The sequence below is a fragment of the Hyaloscypha bicolor genome, assembly GCF_002865645.1.
Source record: "Hyaloscypha bicolor E unplaced genomic scaffold K444scaffold_53, whole genome shotgun sequence".
NCBI lineage: Eukaryota > Fungi > Ascomycota > Leotiomycetes > Helotiales > Hyaloscyphaceae > Hyaloscypha > Hyaloscypha bicolor.
Genome location: NW_020194555.1, coordinates 914,996 through 940,335, shown reverse-complemented (window position 1 = coordinate 940,335; position 25,340 = coordinate 914,996). Strand labels below are relative to the sequence as shown.

The following is a 25,340-nucleotide window of genomic DNA, read 5'->3' as shown; positions in this document are numbered from 1 at the left end:
ATCACATATCAACCCCTCTCTTTCCAGTATTTTCACCAAATCCTTTTGACATTCATAGCTATTTGGGCGCAGCCAACGCGCTTTTCCCAACTAAAAGTGGTGGCTCCTTTTCAGGGAGGACCATTCCAGTCTTTGCCACATTTGTTACCGCCATATCACGTTTCCTCGCTTCTTCAAAAGTCGCAAACTCAAGGGCTCTCCTCGTTTCCGCTTGCATCCCCAGAATTCCTCCCACGTCCTCCGGCACAACATACTCCGTCTCTCTCGGCACCAAGCCCTTCTCCACACACTCCTCGACCTCGACCCTCTTCCCCTTCGCTCTTGCTGGCTCAATGACATCCTCCCAAAGACCTTTCGCCTTCTCGGTCACATCCTCGATCCCTACAATCCCTTCTTCGATCCACCACTTCGCCATCGCTCCACTAATTCCAATCTGGATACTGCGGTAAGGAAGCATTCCCAGCGCGGGACCGCGCTCAGGGTCCCACTGGACTCGAACGTCTTTCTTCCTATCTTCTGCACTTAAAGTCTGCCCGTGACAGACAACAGCCCCTTTCAGCACTTTCAGGAAATCGGAATGCTTCATCTTGAGCGCGAGGATGTGCTCTTGGTTTTTCTTCTTGGCGTAGCCGGAGCGGTACCTATTTCCCGTCCGTCAGTTATTTTCTTGATCATGGACGTCGAGAAGGAAGATTCAGGTTGAAAGGAGAGTATGGGAGATGAATACGAGAGAGGGCAGGGGAGTGGGAGTGGAGGACGAACATCATCCAGCACCAACTCGGCTTAATCCATGTCATTCTCCCGAGCTTAAAATCGGGCGATGCGTTCAATTTCTGGTGCTCTACTGCTGAGAGAGCAATAGATGGGCAGTATGCTTGGTAGACTGTGATCGTTTCGTCGTCGTACAGAGCTCGTATCTGACGGTAGGGTATAGAGGGTTTGGGTTCTGATGAAGCAGCCATGATTGTGGATTTATTGCTCTTGATCAATTGATTTTCGAAGCGGTTATTTTGTTGAACAGATGAAGATAGAACAATAGAATAGCTCCGGACTAATGGGGATTTATTAATGGACTTAATCTGCTCTGATGCAGGATTGGGAGTCACACGCCGGGGCGCTCAGCCTCAGCCACATCCAATACAATTGGTCAATTACACCTGCAAGATATCGGAAGGGTACTCAGCTTAAGTGCAGTCGCATGATTGGGCCGTAAGTCTCGGCATGCATGCAGAACTGCTTCGAGCGTTTAGTTTGTCGTAATTTAGTTTATCGTAAAATGATTTGTGTTATGGTTGGTAGGTCACGTGTTTCACCCCCCTTTTCTCGCTCAACTCCTCAGCCTCTGAATCCTACCACTCACCTCCAAGATGTTCCCTTTATATGAAGCAACTATTTATGAAGATTTATGCTGTTTCTGGAAACTCTTATCTTTTTATCGGCCATTACAAGAAGTTTTGTTATGAAATAGTAGTCGTGATTGATGAGGTTGGGCTATCTGGGTTTTCAACCCCATTGAATATTTCACTTTAGAGGTATATAATGACTTTCAAAGCTCCAGCTCGAGCTTGCATAAGAAAATTGAAGCCCTTTATATGGTTCATAATCAGAAAGGAACAGTAAACAGCAACTGTCTCTGACTGTTCACCTCCCTACTGAACATTGCTCAAACGCGATTAATTCACCCTCAGTTTGTGACACGGTTACAATCTTTCATTAACTGTGAATCGCTTACTGCATTTATTCGATAACGCTCACTTGCCTGTCCTTTAGCAAAGCCGCGGCAACCCGGCTCGGAACTCGGCATCTACCAGTCTAGCAGGTGTATATCTTCACCCCGCTTCTCAACAATGATAAAGTATTGAAGGCAAACAGGGCAAACAGAGCAAACATACTCTTTCAAACTAAATTAGAGTCCCGCTGAAAAGTATAAATATCGACCTTTTTCGCCTCATTTTCCCTTCTTTTCTCTTACCTACCAAACACCTCCGCGCGCATTCGCGATCTCGTTCTCCCAACCCGCCTTCTCACAAACCAAACAACAATCACATCCGTCAAGATGCGTGTCAAGCAGACCGTCCTCACCCTTTACGCCTTCGTCCTGACCTACGGGGCCCTCGTCACCGCCAACCCTCTCCCAGACAACGAGGTCAACCCGTCCATCGCCGCCTCTGAAGTCAGCAAGTTCATTGCCTCCTCTGAATGGGACCCGACCACCCCAGTCGGCTACGTCTGCTGCAAGTCCATCGGCAAGGACGGTTGCCAGGACTGCAACTTCAAGCAAGACTGCCCAAGCGGCAAGGATCGCCAATGTCCCGCTGTAAGCTTTGCCATCTTCTCCTTTCACATCCTCCCCCTCTCACCTCCGACGCGTCCATCTGCTAATAGAACTCATTCTAGGGTCGTTTCTGCTGCGGTTTCCCCTCCGGAGTCTACACCAAGCGAGCTGAACCCACCTCTCCGGTTCTCGCCCGCAACGCTCTCCCCGTCGCCATCGCTGAACCCACGCCCCTTCCGACTCTCGCTCTCATGGCTGGCAACATCGACACCCGCACCCCAACTCCCGAGGAGGCAACCGTCAACACTGTTGACACCACCGATACCACCGACACCGCTGACGCGGCAACCTGGGGCTTCCCGCAGGAAGTCAAGGCTTGCTGCAGTGGTGGATGCCATGGTCAATGCGACTACAGCTTTGGCTGTGGTCAAGATGGGGATTGTCAACGTGAGTTCTTCTCCTCCCCCTCCTTTCCCTCTCTCCTCTCCTCCCACCTCCGATTTCCTCCGAAACGGAAACTGACAAGCGGAAACAGCTTATTACGACTCCTGTTGCTCGTTCTGGTCCTGGACCAAGGACTAAGCACCGCCTTCTTTCCGCGTCGTTCGACAGGTAGTAAACCTTGGGTTGTGGATTCTGATTCTTCGGATCTTCGCAATGCTTGGGGTTTCTTGTCTGCTGGATTGCGCTTTGAGGGTACGAAACCCATTTGGTGGCGTTTGTGGATTGCCTTTGCTTTCTTTGAATGAATGAATGAATGAATGATACCCGGGGAGTCTGTGGAGGAGTGCATAGCGCGAATAAATAAAGCTTTGCAGCATAAAATTGTCTTCAATCAAATGAAATGTGACGTGACAGTGAAAGTAAATGGTATCATGCATATAAAGATCAAAGTTTACTTAGCTCCACCTCCCTGAGGTCTGTTTCAAATTCCCAGCCTCCCCAATGTTACGTACGTCCCTTTGGTGGGATATTTCAACTCAAGATTCTCCAAAGATCCAATGTCCTGCAGTAAGTTCAAGAAGCACAAGCTCTTCGAAGTTCCAGCCATCCATGCGCACATCCAACCCCCGCCTCTCCACAGTTCCACTCTTTCATAGAACGTCAAACTAACAACCAGGCACCACCTCCTTCACAACCTTAATCTCCCCCCTCCAATGCCCCAACAACGCGATCTCAACCACACCGCGCCCAACTCGCCCTCCACGCTCAAAAGCTCTCCTCTTCTCCCTCCGCCACGCACTCAACTCCCCAACTACATCCAGCGCATGCGCCTCCCTCCCACTCTCCCAAATCAGCCCTCCATCAACAGTAATCGCGCGATCGATCCTCCCCTCAGAAACAAGCAACCCCCCATCATCTTCCCCGAAGAATGAAAAATCACTCTGGCTTTCCTGCATAAATAGTTCGGAGTCTGGATCTTCGGTTGAGGATTTCGTGAAGCTTTCGCGTTTGTGGCGTGGCGAGCGGGGAGGTGCGAGCGGCTCGGCGTGGGATGTCATTTCGAGGACGAGCCTTTGGAGACCGAGGGGGGAGGTTGCGGTGTAGAGGCGCCATTGGGGTGCTTGATTGACGTCTTGGTAGTGGGTCAGCTCCTCGAGTCGGGCGAGCTCTTCTTCTTCGCCGCATTCTTGGATGAACAACGCAAGGGAGTCGGGGACGTGTCGACGGTGGGTTGTAGATGGGACGTCTGTCAAGGTTAGAGTTTTGAGGTTGGGGAGCATTGAGGGCTTGAAGCGGCCGGGGGTTCGTTCTCGTGCTTCAGTGCGGTGGCGTCGTTGCGTGATTTCCTCGATTAGGTCTTTGAGGGTTGTAGGTTTATGCCGGTTTGCGAGGGCTTCATGCCAGTGTCTTTCTTCTCCTGATCGGTAATTATAGCGAAATGTTTCAGGGCCCGTGGGGACTGAGTTTGTTGTGGGGAGAGTGGCACGCCTGAGAGGTGTGTTGTGGCGTGCTGAGACCGGGAGCCGGGGTGGAATGGGCTTGCGAGGGATGCTCTGCGATTCTGGGCGACTTTTCAATTTATTGCTCGTCTTTCTGTCAATAGTGATGGGCGAGCTTGGCATCTCTTCAACCCCAACATCTTCCGGAGACTCGAATGTGGCGTGATGTCCTTCTGGCGGAGGATCCGACGGATCAAGGCACTCATCTAGCATTTCAGGAACATTGATACTCGTATCATCCAGCTCAAATATCGTTCCCGGCTTGAAAACTTCAGACGAATCAAGTTCATATCGCAGATCTTCACTATGTAACTCGAAACACTGCTGCTCAACCACAACCTCCTGGCCAGAGAAGGGATGACTCGTGATCACAGAATGGTGTATACGCAGAGATCTCAGGTTTCGAAATGCGTGCGTGAAAAGAGCAGGGCTGAGGACTTCAATTTCCGGGGGCGGATGGGAAAATCTACGTGCTGCTGGCGAGGAAGGAGACAACAGCTCAGTTGGTTTTTGACTGAGGTTCAATGACCCACAGTCCAACTGTTGCAGACTTGGATAATTGAGCAGCTTATTCAACTCGTCGATGGTGATATAATTTGAAGCCAGCCAGAGATGTGTGAACGTTGATGGGAGACCTTCCTCGATTATCAGATGTCCATCAAGTCCGCTGGTCAGTCGTTTCGCAACATAATCCTCCAAACCATCAGCGAGCACTTTGGTTGGCAACGGCACACCAGAATACCGGCGAGAAAGAGTTGACGGTGCCTCGCTCCTTCTGTACGGCAGATTGGCCGGTGGTAGCCGGTCGATAATCTTGGAGAGACCTCGTTCCGTCAAGTAATTCTTGCTTACATCCAAACTTCTCAGACGGGGCGTGAACGCCAAATAATCAATATCATCATCCCTCAACCCACAGTCCCGCAACTTCAAGATGCGAAGTTCATTGAGAGTACCAATCTGTCGTAGAACAAGCGGGCTCCTTGATCCTTGCGAGGAAGATAGATCCAGGTAAATTAAATCCGGGAAATGGCAGAGTGCTGATGCTAGGCTCGTTGCTGTTGTATTTTGACAGTCCGCTGCGATCAGAAGCCGTAAAGGATACTTGGTGGATTCGGTGCATTGATGGATTGTCTTCAGTGCTTCGTGGTCGAAGAAGGCGAGGTTCGAGACGATCAACGCTTGGAGGGAAGGTAGTCGATCCAGGATATCTCGGAGCCATCCTGCTTGGGGCCCATCGTAGAAATCTGGTTGAGCTGGAGGGATATGGAGTGTATGTGCCAAACGTCGGACATCGAGTCTTGCTCGAGCAAGCAGACGTTTGAACCTGGTCAGTGAAACTGATCACGTGAGTTTCCATTCCAGAGCCATTTGAACAGGGGGAAGTCTCAATGATGAAGGAAGGACTTGAGATCCAAGAGTGCTCGAATACTTACGATAGACGGAATTGCTATCATTCCCAAATCTCGACGCAGGAGCACCCCAGAGCAGCGGAGCAAAGACCTGATGCCATTGCCGACACACCAAACACGTGGCATAGAGGTCAGACAAGTGCACATACGGCGCAACAATCGCCCACAGCTGTCTGTACGCAGCAGCTTGATACGAAGGAGGCGCGAAGGCCATACTCTCACCACCCGCTGCTTATCCCGTTTGGAGAGTCATTCATCGTACGCCAGCGGCGTTCCGAGTCCTCGGATGTGGAGGATAAATCAGCTCCACGACCATGGACGGCGTGGGGTCGAACAATCGAAGGAGCAGAAAGAAATATATTCTCTCAGACATTGTCCGTCGTCGACTTTGACTTGACGGTCATGACGTGGTGTGGACCGTTGGCGCTTGCCGGGTAAATCAAGTAAGATCTTACATTATCATTGGAGGAGGGTGCGTCGAGAAGAGGCAAAGACCGTTAGAGGGGTCAGGAGCGCTGAAATCGCGCCCCGTGTTGGCTGCGGGATAGCCTGGGTTGCAGGGGTCAAGACTGCTGCGCCGCCGCCACCAGACGATCTCCGGGGTCCTTCTCGCGGCCACCAGGCTACCATTCGCCTCTGGAGATCATGTACGTGAAGGGAAACGCTGGGGAGGATGTAATACAAGTACCCCCCGTTCGTCAATCGTGGATTGATTACGATTCGGGCTCCACAGTGAGTCCCGATTGAAGGAGCACGTCGGGTTGGTCAAAGGCCAATTAGGTGTTGTCAGCTGCTTATTTGCAATAAACTCAACCACGCCCTTTGTATTCGTTTTCTTGAGTGGAACGGGTACCGGAATAAAATCCCTGATAAGATTCCATTAGCATTTCACTGGCTCTCAATTCTAGAAAGTGTTTTACCACCTTCGAGCTCCAGATGAGGACAAAACTAACACGATTTTGGTCAAGACTAAGACGACACTGCTGCTAGCCAGTTAAAATCGTAAGCAATACCACGAATGAGAATATTCCAATTTCTCGCAGGATGTACCTACCCAGATTTGGCGCTGTTTCTTAACACGTACGTTTAAGAAGGATATATAACTTTTGGGGGTTCAGCCTATTCCAAGGACAAGTTAAATAACAATATGCACCACACACTTGGCGGGACCAATTAACATCGTGGAAGTAATATTAGGAGGTATATGGAGTCGCCATGTGTGTGTCACGATCGTCCCCCATCTACCTCAAAAGCAACTATTTTGAACGGAATCACACATACCAAGAAACGTACTATTTGTGTCTATTTTCGACATTGTTGGTGCGAAAACAGCACATTCATAACTTATATTTCTATACACCATGATCATCGGTGAGCTTAATAGCGTTGATAATGTGGTGGAATATACCATCAATGGTCGACTCATCCTTGAAGAGCAACCAAGGCTTCACTGCCTTGATTCACCCAGCTTTCTTGTACCTTGTTCGACCATACAGCTGCAAAATACCGATTTCAAGACATAGATATTCTTGAACATATTCTCTTCTTTGGAAAACGACTTCTGCTCAGTTTCTGTCAACTTTGCGTCGCTTCGCTCCTTAGTCGATATGTTAAGATACAGCTCTCAAAAAGTAGTAATAATTTAGTTAGGTTTAAATAGTATAAGCTTTGCCATTTAGGTCACCTTACACATCATAATACCTATTTAGCATATAAGCGCTAACCAAATGTTGACACAGTAGAAGTGACGTGGTATGAACCGAGAACGAATGCTCCCTTACTAGCACTTATCCTGCTTCTAAAAATTCTGTTTTTATTCTGCGATATCTGGCTGTATGAAATATATGCACGGTCGCACTCTTGGCATTCGAAGTAAGGCTCACGAACTCCCTTTTTTTCCCTTCAAATCTCAAATTGCAAAATCTGAAAACATTGACTTCTCTTACCGCTGCCAAATTCAGATCGCACCCATAGAAAGATCCACTAGCCAAGCGACCAAACCTACCGCCCACTTTAGAAATAAGATTTTTTATTGTATCTTCATTATAATGGCAAACTCTACTATAGATTAATACTTTATGGTATTTTCGATATCCTAACAACTGCGTGCCATTTAAAATTAGTAGTGCAGCTAGAATGCTGCGGGAACGGCTGGCTTGTAGACTTCCATCTGCCTTGGTCTGGGGATTTTGGAATCTACCACCGTGAGGATCATCCTCAGTAAGTCTGACGGTATCAGCAGTCGACGAATCCAGCTCTGGTGTACTTCCCGCTAAAGCTTGTTCCGCCTCGAGCCATCGTCGTAACGCCTCATTTCCGCTGCACTACAGCTCATACCTTCTCCTATAGTGCGCCCATTTAGCTTAGATTCCTGCTGCCGCAGCTTCTGATGTTAGAGGGAGAGCAGATTGTTGAATCTGTCTCCCAGCCCAACGATCGTCTCTCTACGAATGGCACGCCGAACACTCGCCACAGCGGGACTCTCATGCAGAGAAAGAGGTAGAACTCGACGGGGGAGTGGGTGCATTTTTAAGGGATATTGGAGCTGAGGGTCTGTACAACGACTGACTGATGAAGTCTGGCTTAAGCGACGTATGGCACACTCCCAGCAGGAACTGGATGAACCGTCTTTGGGGCAATACAGGGTGATTTCTGGGCCGCCAACACAAAAATTGAAGGATCATGGTATCCTTCTATATGCATGTTCGCCATCACCGGCTCCATCCCAGGAGTATAAAAGACTCGCTCCACGAGGGTGACCCCGCGACAGCTATTATGGAGTAGCTGCGTCGCTGCATCATTTCTCTGTATTGGGGCTATCATGTGCATGAAATTGCTGCTCACTGGTTGAGCAGTAGGCAGGACAATTGCCTCCTCGGGGCTTCTCACAACACGTCTCGGATGATGAAAGTGAGGACATGACTGATTCGTGGGAATGGGCTCAGGGACCATAGACGAGGAAGCCATCTGGTGATGCTCTGGTATTGCGACAGGGAGGGAAGGAGAAACACGTGATCGTGGATGCATAGTCGAGGGTCTCATTGTGCTGATTGGTTGTGTACGTTGTGGGACTGGATTCCCGGAAAATAGCCAGGGTTGGCGATAATAAGTTGGGAGTGATAGCAGTTGGAAATCTTTTCGATGGTTGGATAAAATGTGGAGGTAGAGTGGTCACAGGGAAGAGACAAATGATTTTTGATGTCGGTAAAAGTTGCTGTACTCACAATTTCCATTGCTCATAGCTCTTTGTTGTAGACAGCCGCGCCGCGTAAACCTTCTATTCAGTGAAAGAGCAAAATTAGGTGACATCGCCCAAAGACATCCCACGGGTACGAGTGCTTTCAAAACAAGCAATCCTTAGCAAGCAAAAATTAGTCTAGGTAAAGCAAAGGGTATAGCAATATCGATGATTTCCATCCTGTAAATCAGTAATAGTTACCCCCATTTGAGAACATGTTCGGTGCTAGGGAAGTGTCAAAAGCGGAGTTACTATTTGCTGTAAATCCAGAGCCTGGGCGGTGCGCAACTGAGAAGAAATTAGTAACATCTAATGCTAATCAGGCAGTTATGTACCTCTAGATCGAACCACAGGCCTGGAAAATCCGTTGGCACCAGATCCAGCTGGATTGCTGACTTTCAAACCAGCACTCATTCCGTAACCCGCGAAGCCTGGCCCGGGACTGTTTCCATTGGGGTTGGCCAGTGGCTGCCGTGGAGAAACTCTGTGTTGTGGCATCGGTGCTGCAGGGACACTGTTTCCTGGAAGATTGGCCAGTCCAATCCGTGGAACAGGAACATTTCCGGAAGCTAAGCGCTGGCGGTGAGTGGAAGGAGTTTGGATAGGGTGATTTTCTGGTGATGAATGTTAGACAAGGTTGTGGAAGAGACTTGTGTTGAACTTGCGCTGAGCACTTCCCTGGCTACTGAACCCGGCCCAAGTGTCCTCTCCGTGTCCGCCCCTGCCAACCTGTGCTCCTCCAATCGGTCCATTATCAGTAACAAGGCCAAGACGCTGCATTCCACTTGTCTGCTGATTTGAGAAGAGAGGAGGTGGTGGAGGTCGGAGATTTTGATTCTGGTTGTCTACTCTGTCAACAAATCGGTTGACTGTAACTGACGCTTGTATATTCTGGTCAACAGCATCCAAAGCTGCGTTCTGAACCTCGCCTATCATTGCTCGACGTTTCAACTTATCGTAGAGTTCTTGGGTCCGAAGTTGCTTGCGGCTCTTCTCTCGTAGTGTCTGGATCAGCTCTTCGTTCTTTCTCCGAAGACCATCTTGATCAACCTGCATGTCTGCAGCAAGGTATCAGTGAGACCGATCTCGCATCAACCTCAAAAATAGACTTACTCGACATCTTGTTGCGAAGATTAGAGATCTCGCCATTCGCATCATGGATGATCTTGTCCATCTGTGTATTCAAAGATGCGTATTTGTCCGTCAAGTTCTTCGCCAAGTATTCGTGGTAGGTGCTGCACGGCTGTTAGCAAGGTGCTGAAGCTCACGGCTCAACTATCTAACATCTCCTGCGTGGACTGATATGCCCAAAAGCTCAGCGCCCTTCCAGCACACTCCATAATGATATTCGGATGCAAGCCGCTGAGAACGCTGGTCTTGTAGTCTTCGGTTGGGTTCAGGCTCGTGACAACCACATCATCGGGATTCGTGAGGGAAACATGGCAAGCAGGGCAGCTTGGCCGTCCGCCTTCGCGTTGGCCAGAGAGTTGGCAGCGATTGGAGCAGTCGATGCAGAAGACATGGCTGGAGATGGTGGTTAGCAGGAGCAAAGACTGGAAGTTCGACGCAGCTTCGAGTCTCACCTGCAGGTTGTGACGACTGCGTGGTCATTGAGCTCCTTGCGGCACTTCAACACGTTGCAGCGCAAGGTATGCTCCATTGCGGTGAGTCTGGAAGCTGGTGAGAAGTTTTGGAGTGAAGACTGAAGAGGTCGAAGAGCAGGAGAAGTCGCGAAGCTACCCCGCAACGCGCTCGGATCGCGTTGTCACGTGCCTCATCTTACGAACTTACTCCCATCGCTTTGCCTTCCCCTTCCCTCCTTTCTCTTGCTAGGTACCAAAGTTACGGATCTCTCAGAATAAACATACTCCCATGCCCAGCATTTACGGCCTCAGGGCCCTGGCCGCAGTTGATGATCGCGGCCGAGTCTTGACTACTTGCCCCAGCAAGCATCGGATGCTGCTTCCTGTTCGTACTCGGTGACTCCTGGACATCGTCGCTCCTATCCCAACCCATCCCTCAATTTGGCTTCATTTTTGGCCCGCTCACGGCGCTTTACGGTGTTGGTGACGGCGAGGCTGACATGCATTAGGCACCCATGCGGCTGCATGCATGAGAGACACAGGCACCACAAGCACCAGCCGCCTTCAATATTCTACAAAAAGAACGAGCACCCCGTTCTGACCGCTCACATTTCGAATGCAAAATCTTTTTCCAGCCTCGCTCGCTCAATTCGTCTCTCCTCCACGACTCCTCTCGGTCGTTAGGATTGCCTCATCATGGCTTCCACCGTCGCACTCGCCAGAGCGGCTGCGGGGACTGGTACTTCTCTCCAGAAAATCCTTCAACAATCGACCCCTGGATTCGGCTTCATGCAAGCTTTCTTCAAGACATGGCTGAAGCTGGACCTCACCACTCTCGCGGCCGCTCTAACAATCTTTGGCACAATATCAAGCGCCTTGGTGGTCCTGAAAGGATTGGGCATGAAGGTCTACTGGTGGTTCACAGCACTTTTTACTGCATCAATTTCTATTGCAAGCAGCGACCGACTCAACAGGGAAATTCTCAACTGGATTGGGGCTCAAGTGTTGACCCGCCAAGCTACTCGAATCCTCACAGCAAGAACGGAGACTATCCAGAATGATGCATGGCACCACCGAAGAAATCATGTAGAAAGAAACGACTTCAATCACGAAAAGAGGGTTCCAATTCAGTATCTCCCCACTTTCGGTACCACATGGTTCATTTTCGAGCGAAATGTGTTCTTGGTACGACGGATCAATACACATCGAAGCTATGTCATGGGCGTGCCAGATGAATATGCTGCGGCTCCCGAGGGAGATGAACCTCTCGTCGTGATGTGTCTGGGTCGCTCAGTGGAGCCTATCAAGAGGTATCTCAACACATGCCGTGACTTTGCAGAGAAGCAGAGGGAGTCATACATCACAGTCCGCGCTTCCAAGCAACAGTACAATAGAGACTCTTGGGATGTGACAATTTTGAGGCCAATCCGACCTCTGGAGACAGTCCATTTCGACGAGACCGCGAAAGCTGAGCTTGTCGCTGATATCAGAAACTACCTGGATCCGAACACGCGCAAGTTTTATACGGCCCGTGGCATTCCCTACCGAAGAGGGTACCTTCTACATGGTACGCCTGGAACTGGGAAAACATCACTATCTCTTGCCCTTGCCGGCTATTTTGGTCTTGAACTTTACTTACTTCACCTTCCGGGTGTACGATCGGACAGCGAGCTCGAAACTTTATTCACAGCACTTCCACCAAGATGTATCGTCCTACTTGAAGACATCGATGCTGTTGGCATTAAGCGGCAAGTCGAGATGACTGAAGATGAAGACGATGATGATGATAGTGACGATGGCAAATCGCGTTCTCGTTGTACTCTCTCCGGCGTTCTCAATGTGATCGATGGCGTTGCTTCGCAGGAAGGCCGAATCGTGCTGATGACATCCAACATGGCTCACAAACTCGACAAAGCGTTGATCAGACCAGGTCGGATTGACAAGATGATCTTCCTTGACAATATCTCACAGAGAAGTGCAGAACTGATGTTCCTACGCATGTATACTCCCGATCCAAGTCATCCAAACCTGAACCTCGACCTCAAAGAGGGGGCACTGCAAAGGCTCGCCTTGGAATTCAGCAGCGCGATCCCGGATAATACTTTCACTCCCGCCCAGCTGCAAGGATATTTACTGAATCATCGCAACTCCCCAGGCTTGGCTGCTTCGGAGATGGGAGCTTGGGTGGCCGATGAGGACAGAAAGATGGAGGAAGCAAAGGCACATGCCAAGAAAGTGGCAGAGTGGAAGGCCAAAAGAAGGCAGAGGAAGACGATGGAATTGTTGGCTAAGACTATGGAGTCTGCTGATCTCGGGGCTGCTGGTAAAGCCATTGCTAAAGTAAAAGCAGTCGTCGAAAATGAGAAGGGCGTAGAAGCGAAGGCGGAGGGACCCGTTGTCAATGGAGAGAAGGAAGTAGATAACGGATTGAAGGATACGAGCAAGATGCAGGGACCTGTTGTTAATGAGGAATCTAGTGGAGACTCGAAGGAGAAAGAGTCCACGGAGACAACGGACCCGGTTGTCAACGGGGGAAAGAATGGAGATGAGATGAAAAATGAGTCAACAAAACCAGGAGAGCAAATGAACGGCGATTCAAGCCCAGACGAGGTTGTGATCGACACTGAGGAGCCGACTGCCGAGAAAATCATTTGATGGAATTCAAGGGGCATAAACAACAGCGAAGGCAGAACCAATTGAAGCACAAGAGGCAAAAGAACAGCAAGAATAAAAGGCATAAAAGACGGAAATAAACATAAATCATGTGAGCGAGCATCAAGGGGTGCCAGAAAGCATTTCAATAGAAATAATTCTACACTTTCATCCCCTTTCTCCTCTTACACTAAAAACCTAAATCCTCTCTCCACTGCAAGACCAGGTAGCCCCCTCTCCTCTACCTCCCTCTTCCTCCCTTCCCCATCACTCCCTCCCGCCCCGTTAAACTCACTCACAACATCAATTTCCTCCCCTCGATCCGCTCTATCCAGCTTCTTATTCAAAGACACCAAATAGAAACGCAAAATGGTGCCAAATATAATGCTCATACCTGACATAGAGAGGTTCACAGCCATTGCTTTTACGTATTTTGGTCCATCATTTGAAGGGTATAAGAAGGGAGAATAGATCTGGCAGACGTTGCTTAGCGCGTTTATTCCTGCCAGGGCGGCGGCGCGCTTTGCTGGTGGGCGGGGGAGGACGTTTGAGATCCAGGAGAGTGTTACGACGTAGCCTGAGTAGATTGCTCCGACCATTATGCACATTGCGCTGTACGATCGTCAGCCGAGCCGTGATGAAATTGGATTATAAGAAAGGAGAAGGGTGTCGGGTAAGAAGTGCAGCGACATACAAATATCTCGGCGCAAAAGCCGTCGTCGTCACAGCGATGATGAATGACACAATTGCAACGACTGGCGGAAGCACAATGTGCAGATATCGTTCTCCCGTCTTATCTGCGTGCCAGGCGTTAGTCAGAATAGCGATCGTGCCGATGAGGTATGGCGGTGCGGTGAGCAAAAGAGTTGTGATGTTGTTTTTGCCGAGGCCTTTGACTACGCTGTGTCCCACATCATATCAATTCAGTTCATTTCAAGCTTTCGATGCAAAAAAGGAGCTGCGAAAGGCGCTTGCTTACGTGGGGAAGAAAGTCGTCACTGTCCCGGCCGCTGTGAAACCGTATGTCGTTGCGAGGAGTAGCCAGGCTTTTGGATCTCTGGAAGTGTTGTTTGTGAGTTCGGGGTACGCGGGATGGAGGTGGAAGGGGAGCAAGCGTACTTAACAGCCAGTTTTGCACCGTGCAAGAAAGTTTGCTGTTTGCTGTTAACCCAGTCGTCTTCTCCGATGTCTTCATCTAGTCTCCATGCAGCGAGTTGTTTCTCTTCTTCGGTGAGCCAGGTGGTGGTTCGTGGGAAATCGGGGATAATGAAGAAGGTGAACAAGGCAACGAAGACCTGCGCCAATTAGTACAGATATTATTTTTGACGGACCTGAGCATTTACAGTTAATGCTCCTTCGACGATGAAGAGCCATCTCCAAGCTGAGAGTCCTTTGGCGCCATTAAGACCGTTCGTAATACCAGCTGCGATGAGACCCGAGAAGGCACCTGAGAGGAGGGATCCGGAATAAAGGACGGCTGTACGTTTGACGAGTTCTTTTCTGGTGTACCATGCGGAGAGGTAATAGAGACATCCCGGCTGTTGACAGTCAATGTCAATATTCAGGATGTCGGGGGTGAGATGGACGCACGAAGTAGGCTGCTTCAACGAAACCGAGGATGAATCGGCAAGCAAGTAGGCCCCCAAAGGTTTGACTAGCAGCGGTTGCTCCTGAGATAATACCCCAAACCACCATACATGCTGGAAGATATAGCGATGGCTTGCCGAGTTTATTCAGGAGCATGTTGGAAGGAACTGCGGGGTATCAGCGACGAGTATCAACCCTGTTGTTGATGATGAGGATGGATACATACCTTGCATCAACAAGTAACCCACAAACAAAATGCTGACAGAGGTCTTGCAGGCACTCAGAAATTATCAATAAACCACAGAAAGAGAATTTTCTGACCTGAAATTGATTTCCATGCATCTTCAAATCCTTCTCCAAGCCTGCCAACCTCGCAGCTGCAATATTATTTCGATCAAGATAATTCAGAATATACATTAGAACGATCATAGGCAATAACCTAAGATCAATCTTCTTCCTCAGGGAATTCTCGAGTTTCTCTCGAATCTCCGGGGTCATGTTGCGAACGAGTTCGGGAGCTCGGGACTGCTTGCCTGGGACGCTGTTATGGACGGATGCATCTTCTACCAGCTCGAGCTGGTCGAAGCTGGTTTTGTTCATGTCTTTGCTGGGGACCGTAGAAGGGATTTCTTGATGTTGGCTGATGGTGTCTGCCATTTTGTGGTCTGATGATAGCAGGAGTGTGCTTGGTGGTGAGGATCCCTCGACGTGAATGCAAATGTAGAGGGAAATGACTTGGAATTTATGGACCCACTGCCCACTCTGGAGCAACGTTGGGTCCGGGGCCCCGGCGTCAACCTCAAGTCCTGTGGTTCGGGTTGATGTCAGCCTCGCATATGCCTATCGTTCTCGTTGGTGGATTGAAAGCGGGGTTTAATTTGAGGTTACGGTTTTCCGGTTGTCGATCCGGGTGCTTACTGAGTATTGATCTACATGGAAAAGAAATTATTCTCAAGTTCATGTAATTCGGTAGCCGGATGCTACAGTACATCCCGGATGTGAAGTGGCGTATTGACGCTTGAGCGCATTCGTGCGGTCATCACAAGTGTGAGACCAGGCGGGCCACTGTACGAAGATCACGGCGCAAAGTGGCAGGATTGCAGGGCGTATGTGCTTTAACGGCACTTCAGTATTTGTTTCTAGCGCACTCGGTCACTAAATTACCCTATAATTCTAGGCCATTGCCATAAAAACACCCTATAAGTCGGGGCACGCTTGGAGCATGGATATCGATCTAATAGTTCATAGCATTTCAAATTATTGCTCGGAGGAAATGAGAATGGAAATTCCAGCTATTTACCAAAACCATTCCACTACCATTCAAGCCTCCAGCTGTCAACAAACTTCTTTACAAGCCCGCTCCCAACAACATCATACCCATCTCTGATCGCCTCAGTATTCTCCGCTGTCTTACCGGTCAAAAATACGAGTTCATTTCGCCCAGGTTTATCATTATCATATTTCTCAGTAAAGAAGTCGAGGAGCTTGATGGTAGGATTCTTCTCTGGGTCCTTCTCGCTCTTGCGTAAACGCTCAACCCACACTCGCTGAGAAACAGTTTCGAACTCCAGCCCTGCGTCGCGTAAGGCAGGTAAGAGATCTTCTGTCCAGTGAAAGAAGCGGGAATTCTGGACGTGGTAAACTACTGATGCGTCTTCGGCTTCAGCCGGAAATCTTGAAGGGCTTGGTGAGCGCTTGTTGATTTGGGCAAGCTCAAGGACGGCGTGTGCGACGATATCCACAGGCAACCAAGATGGAGTCTAAAGGAATGAGTAAAAGTACCTAAATGTCGATAGCAACGAGTACTCACCTCTTCTAACGCGGGTAAAGCGCCGATCGTAGTTGCACTTCGTATCATCAACGAGATTGCTTCGGTGCTGTTCCACATGCCATTTTGCGTATCTCCAACAATCTGGCCCACTCGCAGGACTTTGGCAACCATTCTTGTCTGCTCTACGGCAGCTTTGATGATTGTCTCCGTGACCAATTTTGACCGTGCATATCCCATATTCTGAGCATGCGAGAGATCAGAAATGTAAGTCTCCTGGATGACAGCTGGCAAAGGTGTGCCTGCAGCTGCGGAGATAGAGGAACAGAAGAATAGCTTGGCGGGTGATGGTGTTGTGACACTGAGACAAATATTCAGCAGATTGTATGTCCCCTTGATGTGCTGCTTCTCAAAACTTTGAACGCCAAGATTGAAGTTGACCGCCCAAGCGCAATGGATGACTGTTGTAAGTGACTTCCGGAGGAGATGAACTGTTGATTTATCGAGCCCGAGATCATCTCGACTAAGATCGGATGGAAAGCAGACAATTTTGATTCCATGTTTAGGAAGATCAATCTTTTTAGCTTCAAGAGCTGTAAACACACGATCTCGAGCTGTGTCATGTGATGATGCCCGTACAAGACAGTACACAGTCTTGACATGTTTCTTGGTGACCAACTGAGCCAAAACATGGGCACCAAGAGATCCAGTAGCTCCGGTAAGGATCTAAATACAGAGTTAGAAGGCAAGCCTGAATATTGCAGCACAAGTACTTACAACTACCTCCCCGTCTGGGACGTCTGGTCCGGCAACATGGCAACTGAATTTTGAATACTTTTGGATGAGCTGCCTCATAACTTCAATCTCATCGGTCTGATACGATTCTTCGCCGGTGCGAAGGGAGTACAAATGTAATGCAAGAGCTGGAACATTTGGATATTCAAAAACAACATTTTGACCGAGAATCTTAGACCCGAGATTGAGTTCTCTCATCATGATACCTCGTGCCGTGATTGCTTGCAAACTATCCACGCCAGCTTCGAAGAAATCCGAAGACTCATTCAGTCCCTCGAAACCCAGCTTTCCTCTAAAGATGTCGAATAAGTAAGATTTGAGTTGATCATGATCAAGTATCAGACCCCCTTCACTTCTCCCTGCAGCTGGGGCTTCAAATCTGATATAAATAGAATTGATCAAATCTTCGAACTTCTTGTAGAACGCCGCTCGAATCATAGTCCCTTTGTCGGTGCATGGGTACTCGGCATCAACGTCGAGGATTTCGATCATCTCTGGAGAAATGTGGCTGAAGCTTTCAACTCTGGCATTTGCTCCTGCAACAACAGGCCACAAAATATCAAGCAAACGTTTCTTGCTCATTCCGTGTGCTTTTTCGCTTGGTACAATGATGAGACCTGGAAGTGCTCTCCCCACGCCAAAGACGCACGCTTCTCGGACGAGCTCATGCTCTCGAATTTGATGTTCATATGGGATAGGCAAAACCTTTTCTCCATTCACAAGAGTGACACGGTCATCGAGACGTCCAAGATACTTCCATGCATTGCGGATGGTGGGGTGGGGGCTGAAGAGATCGCTGGTGTTGAATGAACGAGGAGGATCATCGCAATTTGAAACAACTTTGGAAGGTAAGCCGTCGAGTACCACACATTCGAACGTATTCGGCGCCCGAGGTGCCATGAGGATGTATGGTTCGACTTTAGGAAGCGGGCGGACATAGTTCCATGCTTTGTCTTCAGCTGGTCGGAAGGAGGTCATGAGCTGTCCCATTTCAGTACTAAGATAGATTTAGCTTCACTCATAATCCGTGACTTTAGGCATTTGAGGGAAACTCACGCTCCATAATGCCCTACAAGATAAACCCCAGCTTCAACCAAGCGATCTCCCAGGTCATCGGGGCAGCTGCTTCCACCAAAGAGGACCAATTTGCAATCTTTCAAAACTTGAATGCCGCGCTCAGTCTCAGCCAGCAGTTTCAAAGCATATGGAACACCGTGAAAACTCTCTGGATTCACCGCCGTCATAGCCTCTATCAGATTGCTGCCAGACAATGGTAGGTTCGCATTGAACATTGAGATTTCCTTTCCCGAATACATGGCCCGAAAGAAAGAAGAGAGGCCATGATTGTGGTAAAGGGGAAGTGTCAAAAATGCACGGTAACCGAAACTGCTGGAATAGTTCGACAGACAAGCACCGTGGCTTTGAAAGATCGGTTTCGGAAGGCCCGTCGAACCCGAAGAATGAATGATGAAGGCAGTCCGGCTGGAGGCAGAAGGGCCACTCATTTGCCTTCGAAACCGGGGATACATGGCCGGCTCAATGTCGTAATCTGACTGCTTGAATAGCGGATATTGAGAAATTTGCATATCAGCTTGAATGGCTGCAACGGCTTTGGCGTGGTTCTCCGAGCTAATTATTCGATGGCATTTGGTTTTCTGAAGCAGTGAAACGTAGGCTTCAGTGGAAAGACGATTTGAAAGGAGTAAGACTGCGAAGCCCAACCGGGATAAAGCGAAAATTGAGGCCACATAATCTAGGTTCGAAGGTGCTAACAACGCCACGACCTCTGCTTCGTCAGATTCAGTACTCTGAGAGATGTTAGACACATCTTCGCACTTCGGTTGCTAAGTGTTTCTACCTTGGGTTCAATTCCGAGTGAAGCGTATTTCCGTGCTCCATGGTCTGCAAACCGATCCAGATCTCGAGCGGTGTAGTGAACATAACCTGATCGACCTCGAGCTGTCGCTGGATACCCAACCAAGGGAATATCCGGAATCGTCTGACTTCGATTGAAAAGTAAATCGTCGACAGAGTACATCATTGGCGTCTTGATCTCATTGATCTCAACGTCCACATTGTCAGGTTTCGAAGCCGCCGTGGCAATTGCCCTCGTGGTCGTGAATGTCGTCGACATAATGTGAAGAAATTCGGTAGTACAGTCTCCTGAGACTCGTAAATTGAAATCATAGAATTCTGGTATGGTTATAAAAGCTTGCGGAATAGGGGACCGCCATCATTTCCATATCCTAGGGATAGGCTAGGTGTTGATAGCGAGAAAGGTTCGCGGATTCGCCTTTGCTGACCTCGGAATTGATCGCGAATTCTGCTCCTGGGCCTTGAAGATTCATCGGGCGGAAAACCGAGGCCAATCCTAATGTGTGATGGAGCCATAGTGGAGTTGTGTCCACTAGCTTTGCGTTGATGAATATCCGTGGCACGAGTCACCCGTTCCTTGTTTTCCGGCCAATCCCGTGTTTCCGAACCCGGAAAACTCAAGTTCAAACTGTTCGATTGTGTGGAAAACGCCCTGCATCCTTCAAACCTTTCTGGCCTTGCTTCCGATTTCCTGCCGCAGGAATTACCCAATTGATATCAATGGCGCATTCCATGGCAGAAAATCAATCTCTGGACTCTCTACCTTAACGAGGAAATAGGGTCACATGACTCTGCGTCTTTGAGAATGTCGACCAAGCACTTTTTCCACGAAGCAGAATCACTCGTGTTGGACTCCTTAGAGAGTCTAACAATAACTAACCCAACCTTAAGATTCGACAAAACCAACAAAGGTATGCATGCTACCTTCCGACGAAAACTCCGGAGAACATTGACTGACTGGCGATATACAGCCATTTTCCTCTCAGGCCATGATCCATCTTCAACAGTAGCCCTTATATCTGGTGGTGGTGCGGGACACGAACCGGCACATGCAGGCTATGTCGGCGAAGGTCTCCTCACAGCAGCAGTATCAGGCTCCATATTCGCGTCGCCAAATGTCTCTCAAATTGTCAATACCATCGCTCGAGTTGGAGGTAAAGCCGGAACGATACTCATCATCAAAAACTATACTGGAGACATCTTCCACTTTCATCTCGCTGCCGAGAAAGCTCGCGCCAAGTACGGGTTGAAAGTAGAGATCATTGTCGTCGGTGATGATGTCTCTGTTGGCAGGGAGAGAAGTGGAAAAGTTGGGAGGAGAGGATTAGCCGGAACAGTTTTTGTCCATAAAATCTTGGGTGCTATGAGCAGGAAGCCAGGGGTATCTTTCGAAGAGTTGGTCAAGACGGGGAAGTTGGTGGCTTCCAACCTTGTAACGGTTGGAGCGTCTCTTGACCATGTTCATATTCCTGGGCGAGCAATCTCGAATGGACATGGGCATCCAAAAGTTGAGCAGATTGAGCTTGGAATGGGAATCCACAACGAAACAGGGTGCCGAGTGCTCAGCCTACAGCCTGATCTGCCCTACCTGGTCGACGTGATGCTTGACCAGCTTTTGAACATGAATGACTCGGATAGAGCATATGCGAATTTACAGGACGCTGAAAATATTGTGCTTCTCGTGAACAATCTTGGCAGTGTGTCTGCACTGGAGCTAGGAGGCATCACCAAACACGTCGCGGCAGCTCTAAGTGCGTATACCTGTAGTCTTGACCTCTGAATGGCGCTGACATTGGTGTAGAATTCCGAGGAATGAAAATCTCAAGAGTCCTATCGGGCACATTCATGACCAGTCTTGATGGACCTGGATTCAGCATCACACTGTTGAAAGCAACCTCGGAGATGATTGAGTACATTGACACCCCAACAAAAGCCATTGGGTGGTCCGCGCCATCGTTTCAACCCTCGATATGGAAAGAAAAAGTTTCTCGTCTTGTCGAATCCGAGACTGATTTAGAGAACGACAATTTGATCCAAGGTGGAATTGAGTGTAAGTTTGCTGCACGTCAATGCTGGGAATACAGAACACAAATTAACATTTTTAGTAGTAGAGGTCCTAATTTTCAAGAGCAGGGTGTCTGCAGCGTGTGAAAACGTGATTGCTGCTGAGCCACAAATTACACATTTCGATACCATCATTGGTGATGGCGATTGCGGCATGACCCTCGCTCGTGGGGCACATGCGGTATTGTCGTTTGTCAATTCTACACAACTGAGTTCAAACGCCGGTGAGACCATGCTCCGAATTGCCAATATCATCGAAGACAATATGGATGGCACATCCGGAGCCATTTTTAGCATATTCCTAGCGGCTCTTGTTTCGGCTATCAAGTCCATACCACCGTCAAAGCGGACACTCGACACTCAAACCTGGGGTACTGTAGGGAAAGCCGCCCTTTCCCAGTTGCAATCGGCAACACCAGCAAGACAAGGTGATCGAACATTGATGGATGCTCTTGAGCCTTTCATAGAGAGCATCGCGAATGGAGATACTGTTGACATAGCAGTTGCAAGAGCGAAGGCCGGCGTCGAAGCGACGAAAGGTATGAAAGCTACTTTTGGTAGGGCGGTATATGTGGAAGAAGGCGCCTGGAACATTGTTCCCGACCCGGGAGCTGTCGGAATCTTGTGCTTGATTGAGGGCTTAGCAGGAGTGAAGTAAATGGATTGTGATTTTGCGTGTCCGTTCGCAAATCCGTGTGCATGACATAGAGATGTTAGCTTGCGTTTCTAGAAAGAGTCGCTTTCCCAAGCCACAGTCTTTTCGTGTTGAGGCATCCATCATTTTCTTATGATCTCATTAAAGAAGCATTCCGTTAGCCTCATTTTCCGTGTTGTGCTCCCAAGATTGTGTCGAATCTCCAAAGAACATATAGTCCAGTCCCCCAATTCCTGCTGTTACCAGAGAATCAAACTCGCCCCAGCTGGTCAACTCGGCCATCAAGCTTGACGGAGTCGTAGAGTGCTGACCATCGCCAAACATGGTTGGGTCAGGAGCGGAAAACATGCTGCCCACCACTGGTTGCACTCCATCTTGATTGCTTCCATGGTCTGGAAGATCAGCAAGTTAGCACTCTCTCGCTAAAGTAATACAAATTCACCTCCATTCGTGAAACCTTAATGAAAAGGGAGATTCAAATGTACAATGACATATGAAACATTTAAATACATGAATACTGACCCGAAATACCTAGAGATTGACCTGACCGCATGACAGCTTGTGGAACTGAAAAGTTCGGTTGTACCGTGGGGTTAAGTTCACTCTCGTGGGATATCGGACGTTGAGTTTGTTTTATTGCTTCGAGACGTACTACACAAGGTCAAGGTCAATTGTTATTTATGATAAAAACCGATGTGCCACAAGCCCTGAAAATAAAGTATCATCTGTCACGGGACACTGAATTTCGGAAAAGGGGCTCGCTTACGTTCTTCGAGAACAACTGTGTATCGTTGAGCAAGTGACTCGTTCTCAGCCATAGAAGATATTTGCCTCTGACACCTTGCAGCCGCGTCAAAGTACTCGCGGTACTTATCCTGAGCTGCATTCCGTTGTTGAATGGTATAGACATACAGTACGACCACAGCACAAAATGCAAAATACTGCGTAAACTTCGAAAGACGTCAGTTACCAGTTTGTCCGCTGCAGAGATACCTTACCCAGAAAGCACGGAAAATCTGATGTCCTTCGGTCAACTCGTCGACAATCTCTGTAATCTTCATAGCCGCATTCAAACATTCCGTGACATTCCTATCCATGTCGGGCGTGCCTGGCGCTCCAAGAGTATTTCCCTTTCGGCTGTTCAGACTAGCGAAATTGCTCAGGAGGAATGGGCGGTGAACTAGAATTAAAGCGTGGTAGTAGGCTAGATTGAGGACATTACGTTGGCGCTGGAATAATGGGATGAGTAGAGAAGTGTCGACACCTTCGGCATCCAGGAATCTCGAAAGGCCTTTCCGCCAGTTCAGGAGCTCATCTGAATATTTAAAGCTCAGCGAACACTGGACGCAAGAATCAGCTTCGGGGGCATTTCAAATGTTGTAGAACTTCCTGAGACATTGAGGAAGTAGGAATTTTGGACGTTCTTGGGCTCGGGGGATAGTTAGGGAAGGAAGAAAATAAGCTTTGGGACATACCCGGACTGGCATTGATGGAGGTCGAATTGAGTAAAGGTCGTGTAATATATTGCTGAGTATCTTTGCTAATCTGAAGTTGTGTAAGTCTAAGCTATCGAACCGAGATGTAAAGACTTGCGTGTTGTGAGCGACGGAAGCCATCATTATCGACTGTGACTTTGAGGCATTGAGATTGATTCGTTGAGGCGTGAGGTCAGAATCATTAACGCAGGATGGTAATTCTTCGCTGTTCTTTAGGTTTATTGGTCAAGGTGCGGGTAGAGGTTCTTACCTTGGTCAATATCATCGTCGTGAAACGTCCTAGGTCTTCCCAGAGCGGCACTGAGATAATTATCCAGACCATATGCGCACCAAAAGACTCTCTTACGGCATTCAATCTCTACCATATCAGCTCCATTAGATGCTTCAACCCGGCGCTTTCTATGTATTCCGATCGCAAGGATGAGATGAGCGGTTGTCCCAAAAAGACTCCAGCAATGGTTCACCCGGGATCGAGCAAGCAAGTAGAAGCACTGACACAAACGAGCTTGCACGCTGGTAAGGCGAATCTCCCCTGTTTCAGAGGACAGTTGGTGATCCGCGATCTGGAAATAACGGGCACTCGTATCGACACCAGTGGGTTTGGTCCTCTCAGTCATATACTCAGTCGCCTGCGCAAAGACCATAAACAGAACCGCGGTCCGTTCTCGGGCACCCTCTTTATCCTTCATCACCTGGAATCCAGTATTAATTAGCAATGAAATATAACTTTGCTATACGGGGAGGAACTGAAGGGAAACGAATCTGTAAGTAGCAGAGCTTGTGGAACATTGGGTTTAGCAAGGAACTGCATGATCCGGATTTCAGGAGACATTGAAATGGAAGATCGAAAACTGGGACAACATACTCCGAGACCCCCGTAAAATTCTTCTAGCCAAGATTCTACTGTTGGGCGATGGAGGAATCGATGTGTTGCAACTGCGAACTCGAAATATCTTGCCACTAGCGTCCGTGCGTCGTCTTTGGGAGGCAGGACGAAGAAAGATGGATCAAATTCCGGAAGAGGAGCATCACCAAACGTAAATATTGACGAGTTTGGCGAAAAAGAAACTTTCTGGTGGAGCTTCTTTTGCACCCTCAAAAGAAACGAGACCCCGGATGAAGGCCCCACCTGGTTTAAAGTCAGCCTGATCAGGAGAGTTCAATGTTTTGCAGAATCTGGGATATTCGGAGATTTCTTTTGAATCCTGAATGTCCCACGCTTGAAGGACATTCAGAAGGGCAAGTCGAGAATTACCTACGTAGTGGCCTTGTAGATCGGTTTGTGGGGGCTCAGTCGAATTCCTTGACGATTGAGCTCTTGAAGCCACTCGACTGGTATTCGGAAGTTGTGATTGGCCCATATTTATTTCGTGTTGATTTAGCAAATGTGGCGCTGAAGCAAACGCGTCTAACGCCCCAGTCACTTGATCGGATGTACCTGGGATCGGGTGCCTGCTTTCCAGTACAGAACGTACATTCTCCCCTGGCACATTTGCGCCAGTTGCATTGATATTCTCCTCGACAGGGACAGATGGAACGCGACCTCGGGTGTACGGCGCGGTGAACTCACAAACGGACCCAGCGTGAGAGCAGAGTGTACATGGCCGAGTTCCGCTACAGCGAGTCTTCTTCCTGCCTGAAGTCAGATCAAATGAAAGGCCGGATATGGAAAACCTACCTCTTACAGCGGTCACAAGCCCGGCTGACACGTGTTCGGTCCCGATCATCCTTTCTGCGTCGCTTCGCGGCGGATGTTTGGAAATTAGGATGGTCCTCATGCGTCTCATCCGAACCGTGATTCGGAGAAGAAAGCTGAATATTATCCGCCATGTCGTATGTGTCTGAAGTCTGGCTGGAGTGCTTTATGGCCAGACAAAACATGGAAGAGGTGGGGAAAACGTTCGGATAAAAGCTACGGAAAAGGATCCTCGTAAAGGCACTAAGCCTGATTCGTTCCCGCCCCACCCCCTTTTTAAGAATCTCACGTGGTTGATAAATTC

The 25,340-nt window shown here is 48.8% G+C and overlaps 7 protein-coding genes across 7 annotated transcripts; 2 read left to right on the top strand and 5 right to left on the bottom strand.

Moving 5' to 3' along the window:
• Nucleotides 1-58: 58 nt before the first annotated feature.
• K444DRAFT_524101 (uncharacterized protein) lies at nt 59-962 on the bottom strand (the record flags this gene model as incomplete). The annotated part of the gene is made up of 2 exons (XM_024874333.1): nt 59-641; nt 763-962. The coding sequence occupies 2 exons, from the start codon at nt 960-962 to the stop codon at nt 59-61; spliced, it is 783 nt and encodes a 260-aa protein (XP_024739246.1).
• A 968-nt stretch (nt 963-1,930) lies between these two features.
• On the top strand, nt 1,931-3,010 carry K444DRAFT_339862 (uncharacterized protein). Its single transcript, XM_024872016.1, has one exon. The coding sequence runs from the start codon at nt 2,057-2,059 to the stop codon at nt 2,795-2,797; it is 741 nt and encodes a 246-aa protein (XP_024739245.1). The 5' UTR covers nt 1,931-2,056; the 3' UTR covers nt 2,798-3,010.
• A 374-nt stretch (nt 3,011-3,384) lies between these two features.
• K444DRAFT_627289 (RNI-like protein) lies at nt 3,385-5,841 on the bottom strand (the record flags this gene model as incomplete). The annotated part of the gene is made up of 2 exons (XM_024882779.1): nt 3,385-5,555; nt 5,652-5,841. The coding sequence occupies 2 exons, from the start codon at nt 5,839-5,841 to the stop codon at nt 3,385-3,387; spliced, it is 2,361 nt and encodes a 786-aa protein (XP_024739244.1).
• A 2,990-nt stretch (nt 5,842-8,831) lies between these two features.
• K444DRAFT_585454 (uncharacterized protein) lies at nt 8,832-10,551 on the bottom strand. The gene is made up of 6 exons (XM_024877921.1): nt 10,449-10,551; nt 10,150-10,389; nt 9,979-10,100; nt 9,531-9,923; nt 9,201-9,479; nt 8,832-9,153 (listed from the first exon to the last, which is right to left on the bottom strand). The coding sequence occupies exons 1-6, from the start codon at nt 10,523-10,525 to the stop codon at nt 9,053-9,055; spliced, it is 1,212 nt and encodes a 403-aa protein (XP_024739243.1). The 5' UTR covers nt 10,526-10,551; the 3' UTR covers nt 8,832-9,052.
• Nucleotides 10,552-10,758: 207 nt separating this feature from the next.
• K444DRAFT_585451 (P-loop containing nucleoside triphosphate hydrolase protein) lies at nt 10,759-13,279 on the top strand. The gene is made up of 2 exons (XM_024877920.1): nt 10,759-10,833; nt 10,958-13,279. The coding sequence occupies exon 2, from the start codon at nt 11,145-11,147 to the stop codon at nt 13,101-13,103; it is 1,959 nt and encodes a 652-aa protein (XP_024739242.1). The 5' UTR covers nt 10,759-10,833; nt 10,958-11,144; the 3' UTR covers nt 13,104-13,279.
• A 6-nt stretch (nt 13,280-13,285) lies between these two features.
• Nucleotides 13,286-15,288, bottom strand: K444DRAFT_585449 (MFS general substrate transporter; the record flags this gene model as incomplete). The annotated part of the gene is made up of 8 exons (XM_024877919.1): nt 13,286-13,712; nt 13,795-14,001; nt 14,080-14,157; nt 14,220-14,395; nt 14,444-14,638; nt 14,691-14,854; nt 14,914-14,956; nt 15,009-15,288. Coding segments are annotated over 8 exons (1,570 nt in total), but the record flags the coding sequence as incomplete, so codon positions are not given.
• A 712-nt stretch (nt 15,289-16,000) lies between these two features.
• K444DRAFT_524102 (uncharacterized protein) lies at nt 16,001-25,170 on the bottom strand (the record flags this gene model as incomplete). The annotated part of the gene is made up of 15 exons (XM_024874334.1): nt 16,001-16,447; nt 16,498-17,181; nt 17,233-18,247; nt 18,307-19,058; nt 19,109-19,358; nt 21,089-21,133; nt 22,056-22,203; nt 22,355-22,495; nt 22,611-22,794; nt 22,843-23,184; nt 23,320-23,540; nt 23,591-24,032; nt 24,206-24,469; nt 24,600-24,972; nt 25,019-25,170. The coding sequence occupies 15 exons, from the start codon at nt 25,168-25,170 to the stop codon at nt 16,001-16,003; spliced, it is 5,460 nt and encodes a 1,819-aa protein (XP_024739240.1).
• Nucleotides 25,171-25,340: the final 170 nt, after the last annotated feature.